The sequence below is a fragment of the Pocillopora verrucosa genome, chromosome 10, assembly GCF_036669915.1.
Source record: "Pocillopora verrucosa isolate sample1 chromosome 10, ASM3666991v2, whole genome shotgun sequence".
Classification (NCBI taxonomy): Eukaryota; Metazoa; Cnidaria; class Anthozoa; order Scleractinia; family Pocilloporidae; genus Pocillopora; species Pocillopora verrucosa.
Genome location: NC_089321.1, coordinates 7102363 through 7117662, shown reverse-complemented (window position 1 = coordinate 7117662; position 15300 = coordinate 7102363). Strand labels below are relative to the sequence as shown.

At 36.5% G+C, this 15300-nt stretch overlaps 1 protein-coding gene across 2 annotated transcripts in view; it reads right to left on the bottom strand.

Moving 5' to 3' along the window:
- The window catches only part of LOC131790414 (integrin alpha-9-like), a 28590-nt gene extending 15163 nt beyond the window's left edge, over positions 1-13427 (bottom strand). For both annotated transcript variants that reach the window (XM_059107622.2, XM_066173248.1), the window contains exons 1-18: positions 12634-13427; positions 10280-10410; positions 9493-9599; positions 8608-8743; positions 7424-7537; positions 7001-7087; positions 6795-6839; positions 5813-5856; positions 5302-5388; positions 5035-5087; positions 4623-4707; positions 4038-4146; positions 3590-3687; positions 2870-2960; positions 2325-2370; positions 1245-1352; positions 1057-1115; positions 371-549 (exon numbers count right to left, since the gene is read on the bottom strand). In XM_059107622.2, the coding sequence (XP_058963605.2) occupies positions 371-549; positions 1057-1115; positions 1245-1352; positions 2325-2370; positions 2870-2960; positions 3590-3687; positions 4038-4146; positions 4623-4707; positions 5035-5087; positions 5302-5388; positions 5813-5856; positions 6795-6839; positions 7001-7087; positions 7424-7537; positions 8608-8743; positions 9493-9599; positions 10280-10410; positions 12634-12815 (1761 nt within the window). In that variant the 5' untranslated portion in view covers positions 12816-13427. The remainder of the gene's footprint in view (positions 1-370; positions 550-1056; positions 1116-1244; positions 1353-2324; positions 2371-2869; positions 2961-3589; positions 3688-4037; positions 4147-4622; positions 4708-5034; positions 5088-5301; positions 5389-5812; positions 5857-6794; positions 6840-7000; positions 7088-7423; positions 7538-8607; positions 8744-9492; positions 9600-10279; positions 10411-12633) is intronic.
- Between the last annotated feature and the right edge of the window lie 1873 nt (positions 13428-15300).

Here is a 15300-nt window from a genome sequence, read left to right as displayed (position 1 = left end):
GTGTTTTCAATGCAAGAAGTATTTGCACTTTTTTAAATTTGTACTCAAGCTTCGAAAGTAATCTGTGAGTGGTCCACGCGAGTGTACCAAAAGAAGAAAATATTTATCCAACTCAAAAAACAGACCCAGCTAGGCCTGGACCGATTTCAATCCGTACCGTCAATGGAAAGAACCCGATTGCAACATTAACTAACGGATCTTAAAAGAAATTCCAGTTTTCCAGTAAATTTCAACTCAATATGTATGAGAGCGTCATTCAAAATATTCGCAATTCATTTACAATTGTTTAGCCCCATTTGGAGATGTGCCTCTTCCTTATATGACGAGTGTATTTTATTATTGAAGCATTAGAAAAAAATAATCTTCATACCAACAGATATACTGTTTCTGTAGGAAGGGAATAAAATTGGTTCTGAGTCGAAATATTGTAAGTCCCGCTCATGATGAAGCTCTTCTTTTTCGTAGACGGGTTCCAAAAAAACATACGACGCAATGCATCAGATTCCTTTCCCTTGTCCAGTTCCACAGAATACCTTACATTGTACAGACCTGAAAAGTAACAAGTGATGTTGAAGAAAAATAACTATAAGACCTGCATTGGTTAGAAAAACTTAGGAACGAGAGCCCTTGTTGAATTACGGTAGATTCAGTGGCTGATAACGAAATTGGACACCGTAGAAAGTTTCTAAACTGAAGACGTTTCGATTGTTAACCCTTCGTCAGTGTCGGCTTTACGAACTTTTTACAATGGACAATTTACATCAACAACTTAGTTGATAAAATCACATTTCTTAAGAGCGCTTTTCGATTAAGTCTCGTAAAACCAAAATCAAACCTTTAGCGCGGGAAAACACAGACGACCAAGTTCAGTATGGTTTTTGTTTTGCATCTGATTGGTTGGGGTAGTGGCGCGCGAGTTTACTGGACCAATTACAGAGCGTAGTGAAGCAAAATCAGAGCAATTCCGGATTACTTTCGACACTCATTTGAAAATAGCGGTATGTTCATTTGACAAAGTTGCTACGCTTTAATTAAGTCCTTCTCCTCTTACTCTACCTTGGCTGCCACTCGACGAAACCTGATCTGTGTACTGGAAAACCACTGTCATGTTCACACTGCAAAACAAGAGGAAATACTTAACCTTGTACTGCTTTAGTTTTCTTCCAACACTCAATCAATCTGTCTGCAATAAATTGTTTTAATCATTTGGCCGATTTTCTAACCAGATACCTGCATATTCTTACCATTTATGTTTGGCACCATCCACATCACACAAACTGTCGTTGCCCTCCAAGGTTATCTGGGACTTACTCAGCTGAATGACACCTTTCACGTTCACAATACTTCTTGTCCTACATTTCATGATGATAAAAAAAATATATACATCACTGACTTATTGACTGATTGGTGGGACCGACGGGAATATATGTAGCTCGAAGTCCGTGCCTCAAGTCCGCAAGCCAGATATTTTCCCGTGCGGCCCGACTTATCTTATACAATAAGCATATTAGCACACGACCATCGCTCTTTCTATTTCTTTCTTATTTCATCACGCGGGACAATAAACTTATCCCTACTGCTTCATCAGGCCGTTCTCGCGCCATCGAGCACGACCCTCAGAACGGTCGTTGAAATATTAACTCAGTTGTTCCAAGCAGAGCTAAGAGCGAAATAGATTGTGAGTGCATCTTAAATTTCCAGAGGAGTAGAGAATTCTCTTTGAATAAAACGCCTCCATCAGATAGGCAAATGTAAATATACCATGTGTATGTGTCCCCACTACCCTGTACTAAAAAAAATAATTGTGTTGATTTCACTGCTTCATCCACTGAGACGAACAAAGAATATTATTAAGTAATTATTGGATGAAGTTGAGCATGATATCATGAATTATCAATACCGAGGTCTGAGTTATCTACCTAAGCCGTTACCGAAGGCTGAAGCTCATAACACAGATATGAGGTTTGATAATTAATGATATTATGCGAAAACTGAATTCAATAATTGTTTTATTATACATTTTTCAACAATCTGCAAAAAAAAAAGATACTTGGAGACAAGGCAGACTTTGAGCTCGAAATGATAACCCAATATCTGCAGCTTATCTGTCAACTTTACACGCTTTTGTACTGTATTCTCTCGACCAATCAGCGTTTTCGCAGTAAGTATAATGTTTAATAGTTTGAACTATTCGTAGTACATCAATTTAGAAAAGAGTATCAAATTTGACATATAATTATTCAAAGTTCTAGATTCCAAAAGTAAAGCAGCATTTCTATATAAAAAAAATGACAGACACACGAATAAATATTTGAGTTTTTTACCTCACAATAACAGCTTGTTCTGATCCATATGCACCAACTGCAATATCTAGTAATACAAATAATTTAAAATGTTCAAAGCACAGGCTCGTTTCCTCTCGGAGAGATCACATAACTGTGTATAACCAAGGTGCTACATCCTCCTTCCACGCTTTGATGATGGATTTTTTTAGTTTTGCAAAATTAACTTTCCAAAGTCCACATTTAAATAATGTAAACACAAGGACAGCAAACATACAGTCATGGGAATGACCCGAGTGATAATGATCCAAACAGTTTTTTTTAGTCGATCAATCCATCAACCACCCAATCAATCACCCAGTCAATCATATTTGTTAGCCTGCGCTCAGCGCTGCAAGACGCGTATTTCGCCGACCGAGGTAGGATTTGAGACAAGTCGGAGAGAGATTTACTGAAAGTCTGGCAATATAATCATGCTCAAGGCCTCGTACTTTCTCGCGGGCAAAGAACACTTATGCCGAAGAGCTAATTATGAGGAACCGTTCGCAAGCTATCAGTTTTTAGAAAATATACAGAACATAAGTTACCTGGATATTTGTTTTGATCCACGTCAACACCACCAGAGATCGACACCCCAAACATCTTGATTCCTGATTTAATTTGTGATCCTACAATTTTCTGTAAAAATATTTTTTTCGTCCGTTATTTGATATTAAGCTTTATCATCAACATTTTTTAAACTTTACAAAATAGAGAATAATTGAAATAAAGTTTGGGTGAAATCTCATTGCTATCTCAGAAGGCATGGTGATAAATCCTGCAATCTGATTGGTTCTTGGTGCACTCTGGATTTTCGTGTCTCTGACCATTGTAGGAAACTCATTGTCACCGTGATGCTTTCGTGAGTTTTAGTACAAGTGTGAACTAAAATTGAAACTATTTTCTGCACACAAATTTTTAGCCAATTTAGAAAAATATTTTCATTAGTCCAGAAAGTTTAACGAGTATTTAAGTAATAAAAAGTTTACTCTGTAAAACATTCAGTTTTTCAGTTTATTTTTTAAGCACTGCTAAACGCGATGTTTGCGTGCGTGCGTATGCGTGCGCGCGTGCGTGTGCGCGCGCGCGTGCGTGTATTGAGAAGATCAACAATTTTGAAAACCATTTTAGAGAGTGGTAAAAAAGTAAGTCGTTTACCGGCGTAGGATTGTTCTGTATGGCGAAGAACGATGACCTCATTGATTTAAATCAAACTATTACGTACCTCCAACTATCATTTACTGAATCAGCCATTAACCGCAACACACCTGTCTATAGTAGGTCTCAATTCCTTTGTTGCTACCATGGTAAATGTACACTGCACCACTTCCATCCTCACCTTCAAATGGGGCTCCTACAGCGACATCTGTCAGAAGTAAAGAGAGTAACAACCTTAGCACTGTAAGTTTTATCCTTGATCATGCCTGGACCATAACGAAATAGGCATTTTTTTTTTCAAATTCAGTGCATCACTCGGCGAGCAGGTGAAAAAAAAATAAACAAACTAGTCATCTAAAGTATGTAATAGTGATATACAATCACATGCTCTTAAATTTATTCAGAAGGAAACATACAGCAGCTAGTAGAGTGAATTGGTAATCATATCTTCTGACTGGTTCAGTGAGCCTGGGTTGGAAAATCTTGCTTGGTTAATGAGGCAACTAGCAGCCCGAGATGACTGTCTTTCCTCTAACAAGGATAAGTTACTTAATTTACCTTGGAATCCATCTTGGTTCAGGTCTCCCACTGCTGCAATGGCTGCTCCAAATTGGGCATTGTACACCTTATCTCCTTCAAGAACTTCATCTTGCAAATTAAGAGCACCCTGGAAATAAAATGTTTGAACTGTTTCAGTACATAATGCTAAAGCCAACATAATCACAAACATGAACCAGAGAGCTACCAATGAAAGCAAAAATGACAATATATTAGTTACTTATCTTGAAGAAGCGAAAAAATTTGAGTAGCAAAATTGCAAGTAATTTTAGTGCAGATATAATCGTTTATAAATAAGCCCAAATTTTTCCAGACCAATCACAGAGGGGAGGGTAGCAAAACCATTACATTCCTAAACTACTTTGGTTCAGTGTTCTGTTGAAAAGTGATCAAAAGGCAAGCTCGTTAAAATCACCTCTAGCCTATCACTGGACAGTTCATAGATAAAATTGGTACACAGACTGGTTTAACAGCTATGAACACACATGTATAGGGAAAGTCAAATAACATGGGATCTGACAGTTGACAGATTATACTATTAGCAAAGGAAACATTTTTTAATAATAAAAAAAAATTTTCACCAACCTGCTTATTATTTAAGTAGATGTAAACTCGCCCCTCATCTTTTTTGTAGGTATAGTAGGGAGCACCAACGAGAATGTCTGAGAACCTTGGCACAAAAATCAGCATCATTAATTAAGGGTACTGTAATGAGCCCAATTGTGACTTCAGTTAAGCCACATGTGTGTGTGTGTGTGACATTAAAACAATGGATTTATAACTATTCATGAAAATTAGAGCAGGAGCACCAGTAACCTACACTGTTGCTGGAGTGACACCAAATTTTTACAATGCAGATTTTACTTTTAGTGATATACCGTTTTTTCTCATCAAAATAATTTTAAGCTTTACATGTGATCTGCAATTTATCAAGTACAGAATGATGTACTCTTGACTTTGCCTGCAATTATAGTAAAATTCAGCATGCAAAACTTACTCATCTGCATCAAGGTCTACTGCACATAAGACACTCCCAAAATAGGTGCCAGTCTGAAAACAAATTTTAAAAAAAATTCAACGCATTTAAGTGATGAGACTACTTTAATTTGCAATCATCTACATGCTTTTGAATGTATATAACCTTCTCAGGTTAATATTGAAACATAATATGAAAAAAAGTATCAAAATAAAAACTTCATGTAAAAAGAAAGAAAAAACTGGAAACAATAAATTTTTCAGAGACTTAACATTATGCAAGACATACCGGTATATTTTTAGGTTGAGGCAGAGGTGAACTGACACTGATTTGTTGCTGCTGATCATTAGACACATCATAATTGTAGATAATAACCTAATTACAAAAGGAAAGGAATACTCCTTGGTATTGGCAGTTGTTTAAAGTTCACCTGACAACCTTAGTTTATGTTCATGAACAGCATTAACAACTGGAACCCAATAAAACAAAAATATACTCTACTTTTCAAGGTGATAAAATCCAACACCTAAAAAGAGGCTGTTAGTCAGTTTCTGTTGTTGTGGTTTTTTTCAAATCAGAATTTAAAAAATGGGGGATGGGATAGATCAAGGCCATAGGCTGGCCTTTGTTCATAGAACCCAGGACTCCAGTTTGAAACAAGAAATTAAAAAGAAAAAAATAAAGAACAAGCCTACTGCTTTGATTGCTGATTAACAGTTTTAATGAGTTCCATGTCATGTTTCTTAATTTAAAAAAAATTGAAATTAACTTTGTGCTCACAATGAAAAATCATAACTACCTTTCCCTTCAGTCCTGCACCTCTTGGTGCACCACCCACAAGCTCTGGAATATACAAAACAAAATACATGAGTATGACTACCACAGAATTACACCAGCCCTGCAGCTAATTAACCATTAAGGCAGGGTGTTAAACAGATTCTGACTGAAGATCAACCTTGACCAAACCTACTACATCTATTAAAGTAACTAATCAAGAGTAAAATCTTTTTTTCTCCTCTGTTTTGATTATCTTGAGATGTAGAATACCAAGCTTTCACCCCAAACAGGTTTAGTTAAAGTGTAAAGATAAATAAATTATAAATAAAAGCAAATAAATAAAAGAAAAAACAAAAAAAGACGGCAGAAAAAAGACTGACATTGACAAGTCTACTTGTACTGTCATCATGATGATTACTATGGCAGAAACTGTCACTGCTGACTAACAGTGCTGCTACTATTCAGAACCAATATTAGCTCCCAGTTGGCTTGTTGGCTCAGTCGGTAAAGCGCTGCACCGGTATTGCAGAGGTCATGGGTTGAAATCCCCTACGAGCCTGAATTTTTTTCAGGCCTTATTTTCATTACTTCTTACAGTAAGTAGTGTTCCTAACTGCGAGGATCACCTTCATATTCATTTCTTCAAACGCAGTTCACATACATGATTTTCATATATTGACAGTCATTTATTCAACACTGCTAGTGTTCAGACTACTGTACAGTGTAGGCTAAACAGTGACAAGTTGAGGAAACCATGATGAGTGCTCAAGGCACAAACTTCCTGGGATCTGCAGCTGTGCCTTACCACCTTTGCATTTGAAAATATACTGATACTTTCAAGAGAAATTCCCTGGTCACGCCTGAAAGTGAAAGAGCCATTGAGCCAAAAACACCATCTTTCTGAGATAAGAGCATACACAGGCACCCAGTGATTCCCCTAAGAAAACTGATCCAGGATTGCTACTGCTGTGAATCAATGGAAGTCTAATTGTAATTAATCAAACCTGTATTTGATGGGCTTGAGAAATGACCACTAGTCACTGAATAACCTAAAACAAAATTACACAAGAATACAATTTTGTATTTCATGCAAATGTGACAACTCCTTTCCATGTATAATTATTATTAGTCATAAGATATAATGTTAAATCAAATGAAATAATCAACCAGAAGTTCATTTTTGCCAAGAACATACTAGTTAACAACATACCCATGTAATCTCCATCATTGATTTGGTCTTGTGGTGAAACAGCCTGAGTTATCGAACTTCCAGTGGAAGGAGAGACCCACACTCCACCTTTAATCAAACAAAACCTCTATAAGATCAGTGGTTCTATAAAAAATTTTAAATCAAGTTTAAGAGGGTGGTTAACTTCCATTGTTTAACTAACTATGCCAAACGGTTTCAAGTTACTGTTTGAAAACTCCATAATTCTGTCTGTCATTCAGTCATTTCAGTGTCATCAGAACCTTTCAAAATCTGTCTTCTCTGACATGTACATTTTGTAACTATTGTGTAAAAATGGAAGAATCAAAGACCAGGCATTCTCTTTTATTTTTTCCTTACAGTGGAGCTAGAAAATGTTGCAATGAATGCCTGATCAAAGGTTAGAAAAACTTCTCTGGCTCTAACCTTTCCATCGGGCAATTCCGACAGCTCCCATCACCACATCTTGATCAAATCCAACAGTGTATTCTGCACTTATCCCAGCCTCACAGTAACCATAATAGTTGTTGCCCTTTGATTCTGATAAAAAAAATTGAAAAATGAACAACTTACAGAGTAAAACCTATATTAAGGAGCACCACAGTAAGCTGTCGCCCTGATAATACCCCTAATCTGTGGAACCTGTATTAAGCAGTCAACCTGTATGAAGCAGTCACCCTGACAGTCCCTGTGGGTGACTGTTTAATACAGGTTCAATGGTCCAATTTTACAACTGCATGCTTGGTTGCCAAGCCTTTGAGCAGGAGTGAGGCTAAGGTTGACATTGTTATGATACAAACCTTCAAGTTGCTGCTTTTCAAATGCCAATTACTTTGTTATCATGCTAACTAGATACTGGTCTCTATCATAACAAGGTCACCATCAGCCTCACTCCAAATCAAAGGTCTGGTAACTAAGTACATGGCTGCAAAATGGCTTATTGTAGTTACATGTGAATCACTACTCTATTATTACTATATGTGTTACAGGTAACTACTTGATATATATTTTTCCTAAGTTAACTTCAAATTTTGAGCTTGGAATTTTAATAATATTTAGTGTTATCATAGATTGGCACATGGCACGTAAGGTCGGTGTTCAAGGGAAATTGATCCCACAGGTAATTCGTATGTGTATGTGAGTCAATAGATTGTTGACACACTGTGGATTTAGGAGTCAAACTTGTACATTGCTGACATTAAGTTTCCTTTGATATTACTGGTCTTACATCAAATGTGCCACTTACATTAAAATTGACTGCATCAATTTTTTATAGCTTTAACCTTTAACAAGGTCCTTGTATCCCATTCAAATCATGAGAATTTTATACACAAGGTTAATACTTGAAAGAGTGACCTAAGTCCCACTAAACTGCTCCTTTGCACAATGAGTGATTTAAACTTACTTAGAAAGGTTGATGAATAATCTTCTCAAAATAATTTGAACTGACAATTTATTTTATGGATAAGTTAAGAAAATTATAAACAAGAGAATATCAATCAATTATGAAACCAATTGTCACTAGATACAAAGAAATTAATGATCATCTGTCATAAGAATTAGTAATACATCAGAGTATGAGGGTTTCCAGTAAAGAAAAAAAATCATACCACTGATGCAAGGCACACGTTCACTTGTTGTAACTGAAAGATCACTAGAAATGAGGAAACACTTTCCCAACAGCCAATAGTACTGCAGGCCAGCAGCATTGGGCAGATCTCGATAAACATATCTGGGTGCACAAGCCTAAAAAAATAGAGAAGTTTCAATCTACCAGTAACTTGTTTTCAATAAACACCCTTCTATGGCTCTCAAATCACATGTGTTTTCAGTACATCAGACTATTTCCCACAGCCACTTGACAAATTCAGCGGTTTAGCGCAATATGTACTCTTATGGACAATGATAATCATGAAAGAAATTCATAGTTTACTCTATCATCTAATTGGTATGTGTACAAAAATCAAGCAACAAATTATTTGTAACAGGAAAAAAACTTTTAAATTTTAAAATAACTAGCTAATTGACCAACAAAAGAGAGTGATAAACATGCACCTAATCTCTTCTTAAAGTATTATCTGGCCTGAGTCAAATTTTATGGTCACAAGAACTGAGGAGATGATATTTTAATTCAAGAAGCCCTTGATTGCCAAACAAATCGTCTTTGTTAGTACCAAAGAATGTGTTAAGATAACAGTATTGAAAATATGCATAGTAATACCGAGGTGCAAAGGTTTTAGCCTGAGGTATATGACTGTTTATCAAATAATCTTGGCCCTTTACACCCTAACATCAGTTGGCATATTCTACTTCATTATTGTTCTCTTTAAACTTCCTAAAGTGCTGACAAGGAGAAATTGTCCATGAATCTTGAGCATCTTTAATTGGTGATCATTTCCTTTATTCTTGTAACCTTAACGCATGATTCAGGGGTGATGTTGTGAGGAGAACTTAGATGCTTATCACTCTTAGGGGTCAAAGGGCAAACAAATTACCAAAGCTCTTCCATTAGTGCCAGTGCTGTACACACTGCCGCCAATCCACTGTCCACTCTTAACCTCCATGTCCACCAACTCATTTGAATAGAACTGTTTTCTAACAGCTAAAAAGTAAAATGTAAAATAAAACAACATGTCAAGACTGTTGTTTCTTATAACCACAACTCCATGAGATAAATGAGAAGTTTTAAATTGATTTACTAACAATACAAACTGTAACTGTATGCAGGGACCTAGCCAGCCTATAGTTGGCCTGTAATTAAGCCCAGGCCTCCAATTATTTGCACCCACTTGACTTTTATTATTCTTGCAAACTTTGGAACAAAAATTAAACTTTTTCAAAATACAGCCTACAATACATTGAAGAGTGGGCTATGTCCTTGATATGAGCACATACTAGCTTAGCCCTTTACCTCATAACACAAGTATCCACACCCTCTATACTGTTTTCTAGACATTTTCTCAGTTATTAACAAAGACAATAATAGATCAAAGCTTCTTTGGTTGCTGATTTTACTTCAATCATTCTTATGATGTTAATAAAAGATTCAGCACTATAAATATAGGGAGAAATTAGTTTCTGGTCTCTCAAAATGATGATCAAAATTACCTAGTACTTAGTATAAGTCTTTTGAAATAATCATAATTGTAACTAAAGGCACAACTTATGCAACCATACTCTCTCAAAATGCCCAGTATTTTTTTAATGTAAACATTAACAACTTACTAAAAATCTTTCCCTACTAGCTGGAGAAATAATACCTGTAATCCAACTTATACTTACGCCGGTTGTCAGTTGTAATGACTTTACATTCTTGTAAGCCAGTATATTCACATCTGTAGACAGCTCCATACTTGATTAACTGTGAGCCATCGTTACCTGTAACATTACTGAGTGGGGCACCAACCATAACCCTGTTAATAAAAATAGAAAAAAAAAAAGTGCATTTAACTTTATCCCCTTTGCCCCCTAAAATAAAGAGCAGTTTTAAACACCAGCACAGGCACTGTTTTGGGGTTGGTGTCCAGTATACTGCTACCTGTTGAGTTGTATTGTGTGATAAACCTACAACTGTAGATATTGCTTTATAACTTAAGATTGTGCATTGTAGGTCAAGAACTCAAGCTATAAGTAGAGATCTCATGAATTAAACTTTAGATCTTGTATTTTAGCTCAACAACTTGAATGAAAAGTAAGGAAGTTGCAATATCTATTGGTTTTCCAAGTATAACATTAATAGCCCCTGCAGGATTTCAGGAGAACATGCCACACAATTTACATACTTTTCAGTGTTCCCCCAACATTCCATGTGGTTAATTAGGTTAGGCCAAAAGAGAGCGCAGCCTATAACTTTTACATATAAACTTCATTATAACATAGCCAGTAAATTTGTGTAATCAAATTCAATTGTGCGAGCGTGCTTCATATTCCAATTGTGCACTCATGACATCAGCAAACAAATCCCTCAAGAAAAAAAGTTTTCCATCGTGTTGAAAATGTTATAAAACAATTGGTTCATACCTCAGCTGTGCGTTCATTGAGATATGAAGCGCTTGGGAAGTTTGGAGAGTACTCAAGAAGCTAGAGTTGCTCTCGACAACTCTTACGCATCTTTCGTGCTCTCCAAACTTCCTGCATGCTTCACATCTCGATGAATGCACACTGATGTATGAACCAATTGTTAAATTTACTATGGGTTTACTGATGCATTTAATGATAGGTTTTTAACCAATCTTGGTACTCATAGAATTTCATTTACTTCATAAAAGTTGATATCTTGCACTATAGGTCATGCTGTCATGTTACAAGCAGTTGAGATTGCTCATTATTAGTCTAGATTATAAATCATACCAAATACACAACCCTTACTGGCCACTACATAAATCAACTGGTAACATGCAAGTCATGAAATTTAAATGAGATGAAAAAGGGATTTAAAAGTGGAACACTTTTGAAAGGAGCCATGAGTAAACTATTCGCAGTGATTAAACGACGCATGGCTGTCGGTTTGTGGGTGCCTAAAGCTTTGAATGTTTTGGATTTATTATAAAACAAGATGTTTGTTCTGTATTGGGACAAATGGAAGATCTAGGACAACTTATAGAGACAGGTTTAATACGGAGTTGTTGTTGTATTGCTTGAGGGCAACCGTATTTCTTTCTTCTCCACATGAAGCCTTTTCAAATGCAACAAAACTCCTTAATTCAATTGTGCAAAGCTTATCTTTTGATGCCATGGAAATTGTCCATTAATAACTGTCCGCCCGAACTGATAAGATTTTGAAGACTAAAATAACACTTCGTTAATACGCCCGCATCTTGATCTCAATTATCATAATTTGCACCAGAAATTTTCGTAAAAGAACAGTCAATAAACCGATCCTAAAACTTGACGTCTAATTGACTTGATGGTCTTTCTTTAAACACATTTATCCGGTCAGCGCAACGAAAACAAGCCCTTTTGTTTAAGCCCCTTGATTTTGTTTATATATGGCGATATAGGAATCCTTTCGCTTTACACACACTCTTTACTCTCACAAGAATGTTTTCATGAGACTGATTTGCGTTTTTATCCAAATATGGATATTCAAACTAGATCACGCTGAAACTAATCGCTTCAAAAATGTAAAATTTTAATAATTTTAATCTAGGCGTTGTATAGGAAATTTATGGCAGGTCCATACCAGGTCTTGGGTTGCCACAAACAGACCTGTCTCAACTCGCGTTAGCCCTTCGTCCAATCACTCTGACGAAGGGCTAACGCTCGAAACGTCAGCTTTTTTACCCTTTACGGTGGCTAATTTACGTTTTCAACTCAGTTGTTAATATTAAATTACCTGCTATGTATGTACTAAATGCACAACTACGGAACATTCAGAATGAATGAAACCGAATTGTCAAGGAATTTCATGAGCAGCTACAAATATCATTCACTTGCCGATATAATTAATTAAAGTGAGTGTTCTTTCTTGAAGAGGAAATGAATTTTTTTGCTGTTACACCGAAAATTTGAGAGCTATGTAAGGAGAGTTTAAAGTTCTAATTACACTTGGGATTAGGTCTCACAAACGACCTCTTGATGAAATAAAAGTAGAATTGAAGCGTGAACACGCCGAGGCTAATTTTGAACACACCTACCAGAATTTATTCTGTCGCGAATGAAGAGCAACCGAGTATCCGAAGTATTCACTCTTCGGAGGCCCATCGAAGACTTTAGGCGAGGCTGTATCCAAGTTAAAACCATAGATGCCTAGAGACTGCAGTAGAAAAATTATTAATGCTAGGAACGTCCGAAGGTCCGTGCCAAGTATTGTCCTCATTCCTTCGCTTACTTCTTGATCTGAGAACAAATGGTGTGCCACTTGTGATTACTAAAACTTTCTCTAGTTCTTTAACACAGCAACTTTGCAAATAATATAAGACGTGATGTCAGATGACATTCCTTTATGAACAGGTGATGGAGAGATTAATACGTCGGATCCGGAGCGAGATACTCTTTGCTGAATCAGGCGGCGGATGTGCGCGTCTTTAGTGTAATGGAATGTCGGAGTTTAGAGGCTGATGTTTTAACCCCCGTTTCGAAACCAGAAAGTTTGCAACCACGAAAGAGAAAATTTTTCTCGTTGAACCTACGCCACTACTGAAACAGCGCCAACGAAAAAGCCCTTAAACGAAACTAAGGACCTTTCTAGATCTCATGTACTAAAGGTCGCCTGTCTTTGTCGGTTCTCTGTCACGTTGTTTGCGAGAGCCTTCTAAAGGGTCAAGATTGGTCCGCCCGGCGATTCGTGCCAATAAAATCGCAAAAGTCGTTCAACTGATGTATATTGGCGAGAGGAAAGAAGATGCGATTAAAACTCGAGCAAAAAAAGCTAGACTAGCAAACTAACTCTTCCTTGCTAATGCAAAGGAAGAAATGGGTCTATTACCATCTATCGTCTGTCAAGGTCAAGTGATTTCTCTAGTCAAATGACGTCATGTGTTTGCGCACGTTAAGTCACGCAATCTAAAAGCTTAACTTGAGTATAGCAAATGTTCTTTAAAAGATAAAAAAAAAACTACTGAGCGTATCAAAGCAAACATAACAAACAAAACCTTGGGATAGCCTTGAAAGTAGAATAAGCTATTCTTCTGGTCACTAGCTATACTAATGTATTTGTTATTTACGACCGGTAACCAAGAAATGAACCGAGTAATTCCGGTTTTATATCCGCGTGCTCTTGAGTGCATCTTTTGTTTTTTCAAGTTGATTTCAAACTTTGGATGATGGGAATAAATCACGCAATATTGTAACCATAAATTGCTTGACAAACAAGTATGTATCAAATCCCCGTGGCAATGTTATACAGTTTTGGTGACAGTAGTTGTTGATGCTGACATTTCGAGTGTCGAAATGTATTTACAAGTGCACAGCCTTTTCTAAGTTGGTCGGTATATGCCTCTGATGCGATGAAACAAAACATTTAGCAGTTTCACTATGGCTAAGCTGAAGAGAATAAAAGAAAAATTCACAAAGAGCTGAAGGGCTCTCAGAAATACGAAAGAGTCAGTGGGACCCCATGCAGATTAATTTGTTAATTAACTGTTTCACTCATAGAAAAAAAAAACTTGTGGAGTAAGGAGAGACATATACAAGGATTAGCAAGGGCTAAAGCGGACCTCTGCTCACGCGAGCGACCACTGATTTGTAGTGTAACTGACACGATTTTTTTTTTTTTTTAACCAATAACCGGGTGTAGCAAAATGGATTATTCCGACATTCAGTCTAAAAATGTTCAGTTCCGCCATATAAAAATAACTAAGCTACCGACAGTCCAGCCGTGTTGAAGTAAGAAGAATGATAGAGTGGGTGGGGTTTACATCCTGGCTCGACAGGCGTGTTGTCTCTGTTTGTATAGGTAATCACATGAGGCCAAGTACTATTAAGGATTAATTGCACGAGAGTTTTCAAAATTTTCCAAAATTTTGAAAACTCAAGTGCAATTAATCCTTAATAGTACGAGGTCTCATGGGATTACTTGTTTATCAATAAAGGGCAAAATTTATACGAAGGAAAATCACGCGCGCAGTCTATTTTTATCTGGGAAGCAACGGATTAGCAATGCAACGGATTAGCCAATCATTAACAGGTAATCATGCCCTCTCTTGATTACTAAAAATGCCCTCGATTAAGAAAAAAATGCCCTCTCTCTCAACCAATCAGCGCTCAGTAATTTTGTCCTTTATTGATAAGGCTTCTAATTCCCACAAGGTCTGGGATGAAATAATTGTTCACCGAAGTTGAGGTGAATAGTGGCGGATATTTTACCGAGCCGCGAAGCGAGGCTGGTGCAGAAGTGAATAATTATTTTAGTACATAACACAAAAATACCATAAAATAGGTTTATTTCTTTAAATAAACCGAAAAATGGTCTAAAAGTGAACTCTCATCGGCTGCTCAGTGAATAGTGCTTGCTATTCACTTTCGAACTAACCAATCAGCGCGCGCTAAAAGCATTATTCACTTTTTGATATATGCTAATGATAATGATAATAATTGTAACAATAATAATGACAGTGAACATGATAATGAATAATTAACCCATAACGGTATTTATTTTATTGCTTCCGTACTATAAATTATGGTATTTTGCGCTGTAAATTCGTCGGTATATCGAAATCGAAGAACTTGAAAAGATTGGCGAAATGTAAACATTGGTAAACAGTAAGCAAAGCGTGCTAAAGTTTTATCCAAAAAATAATTATTTGTAAACTAATCCACAAGGATATGTTTCAAGTGCTGTCATATAGTTAAGCTAGATCTCA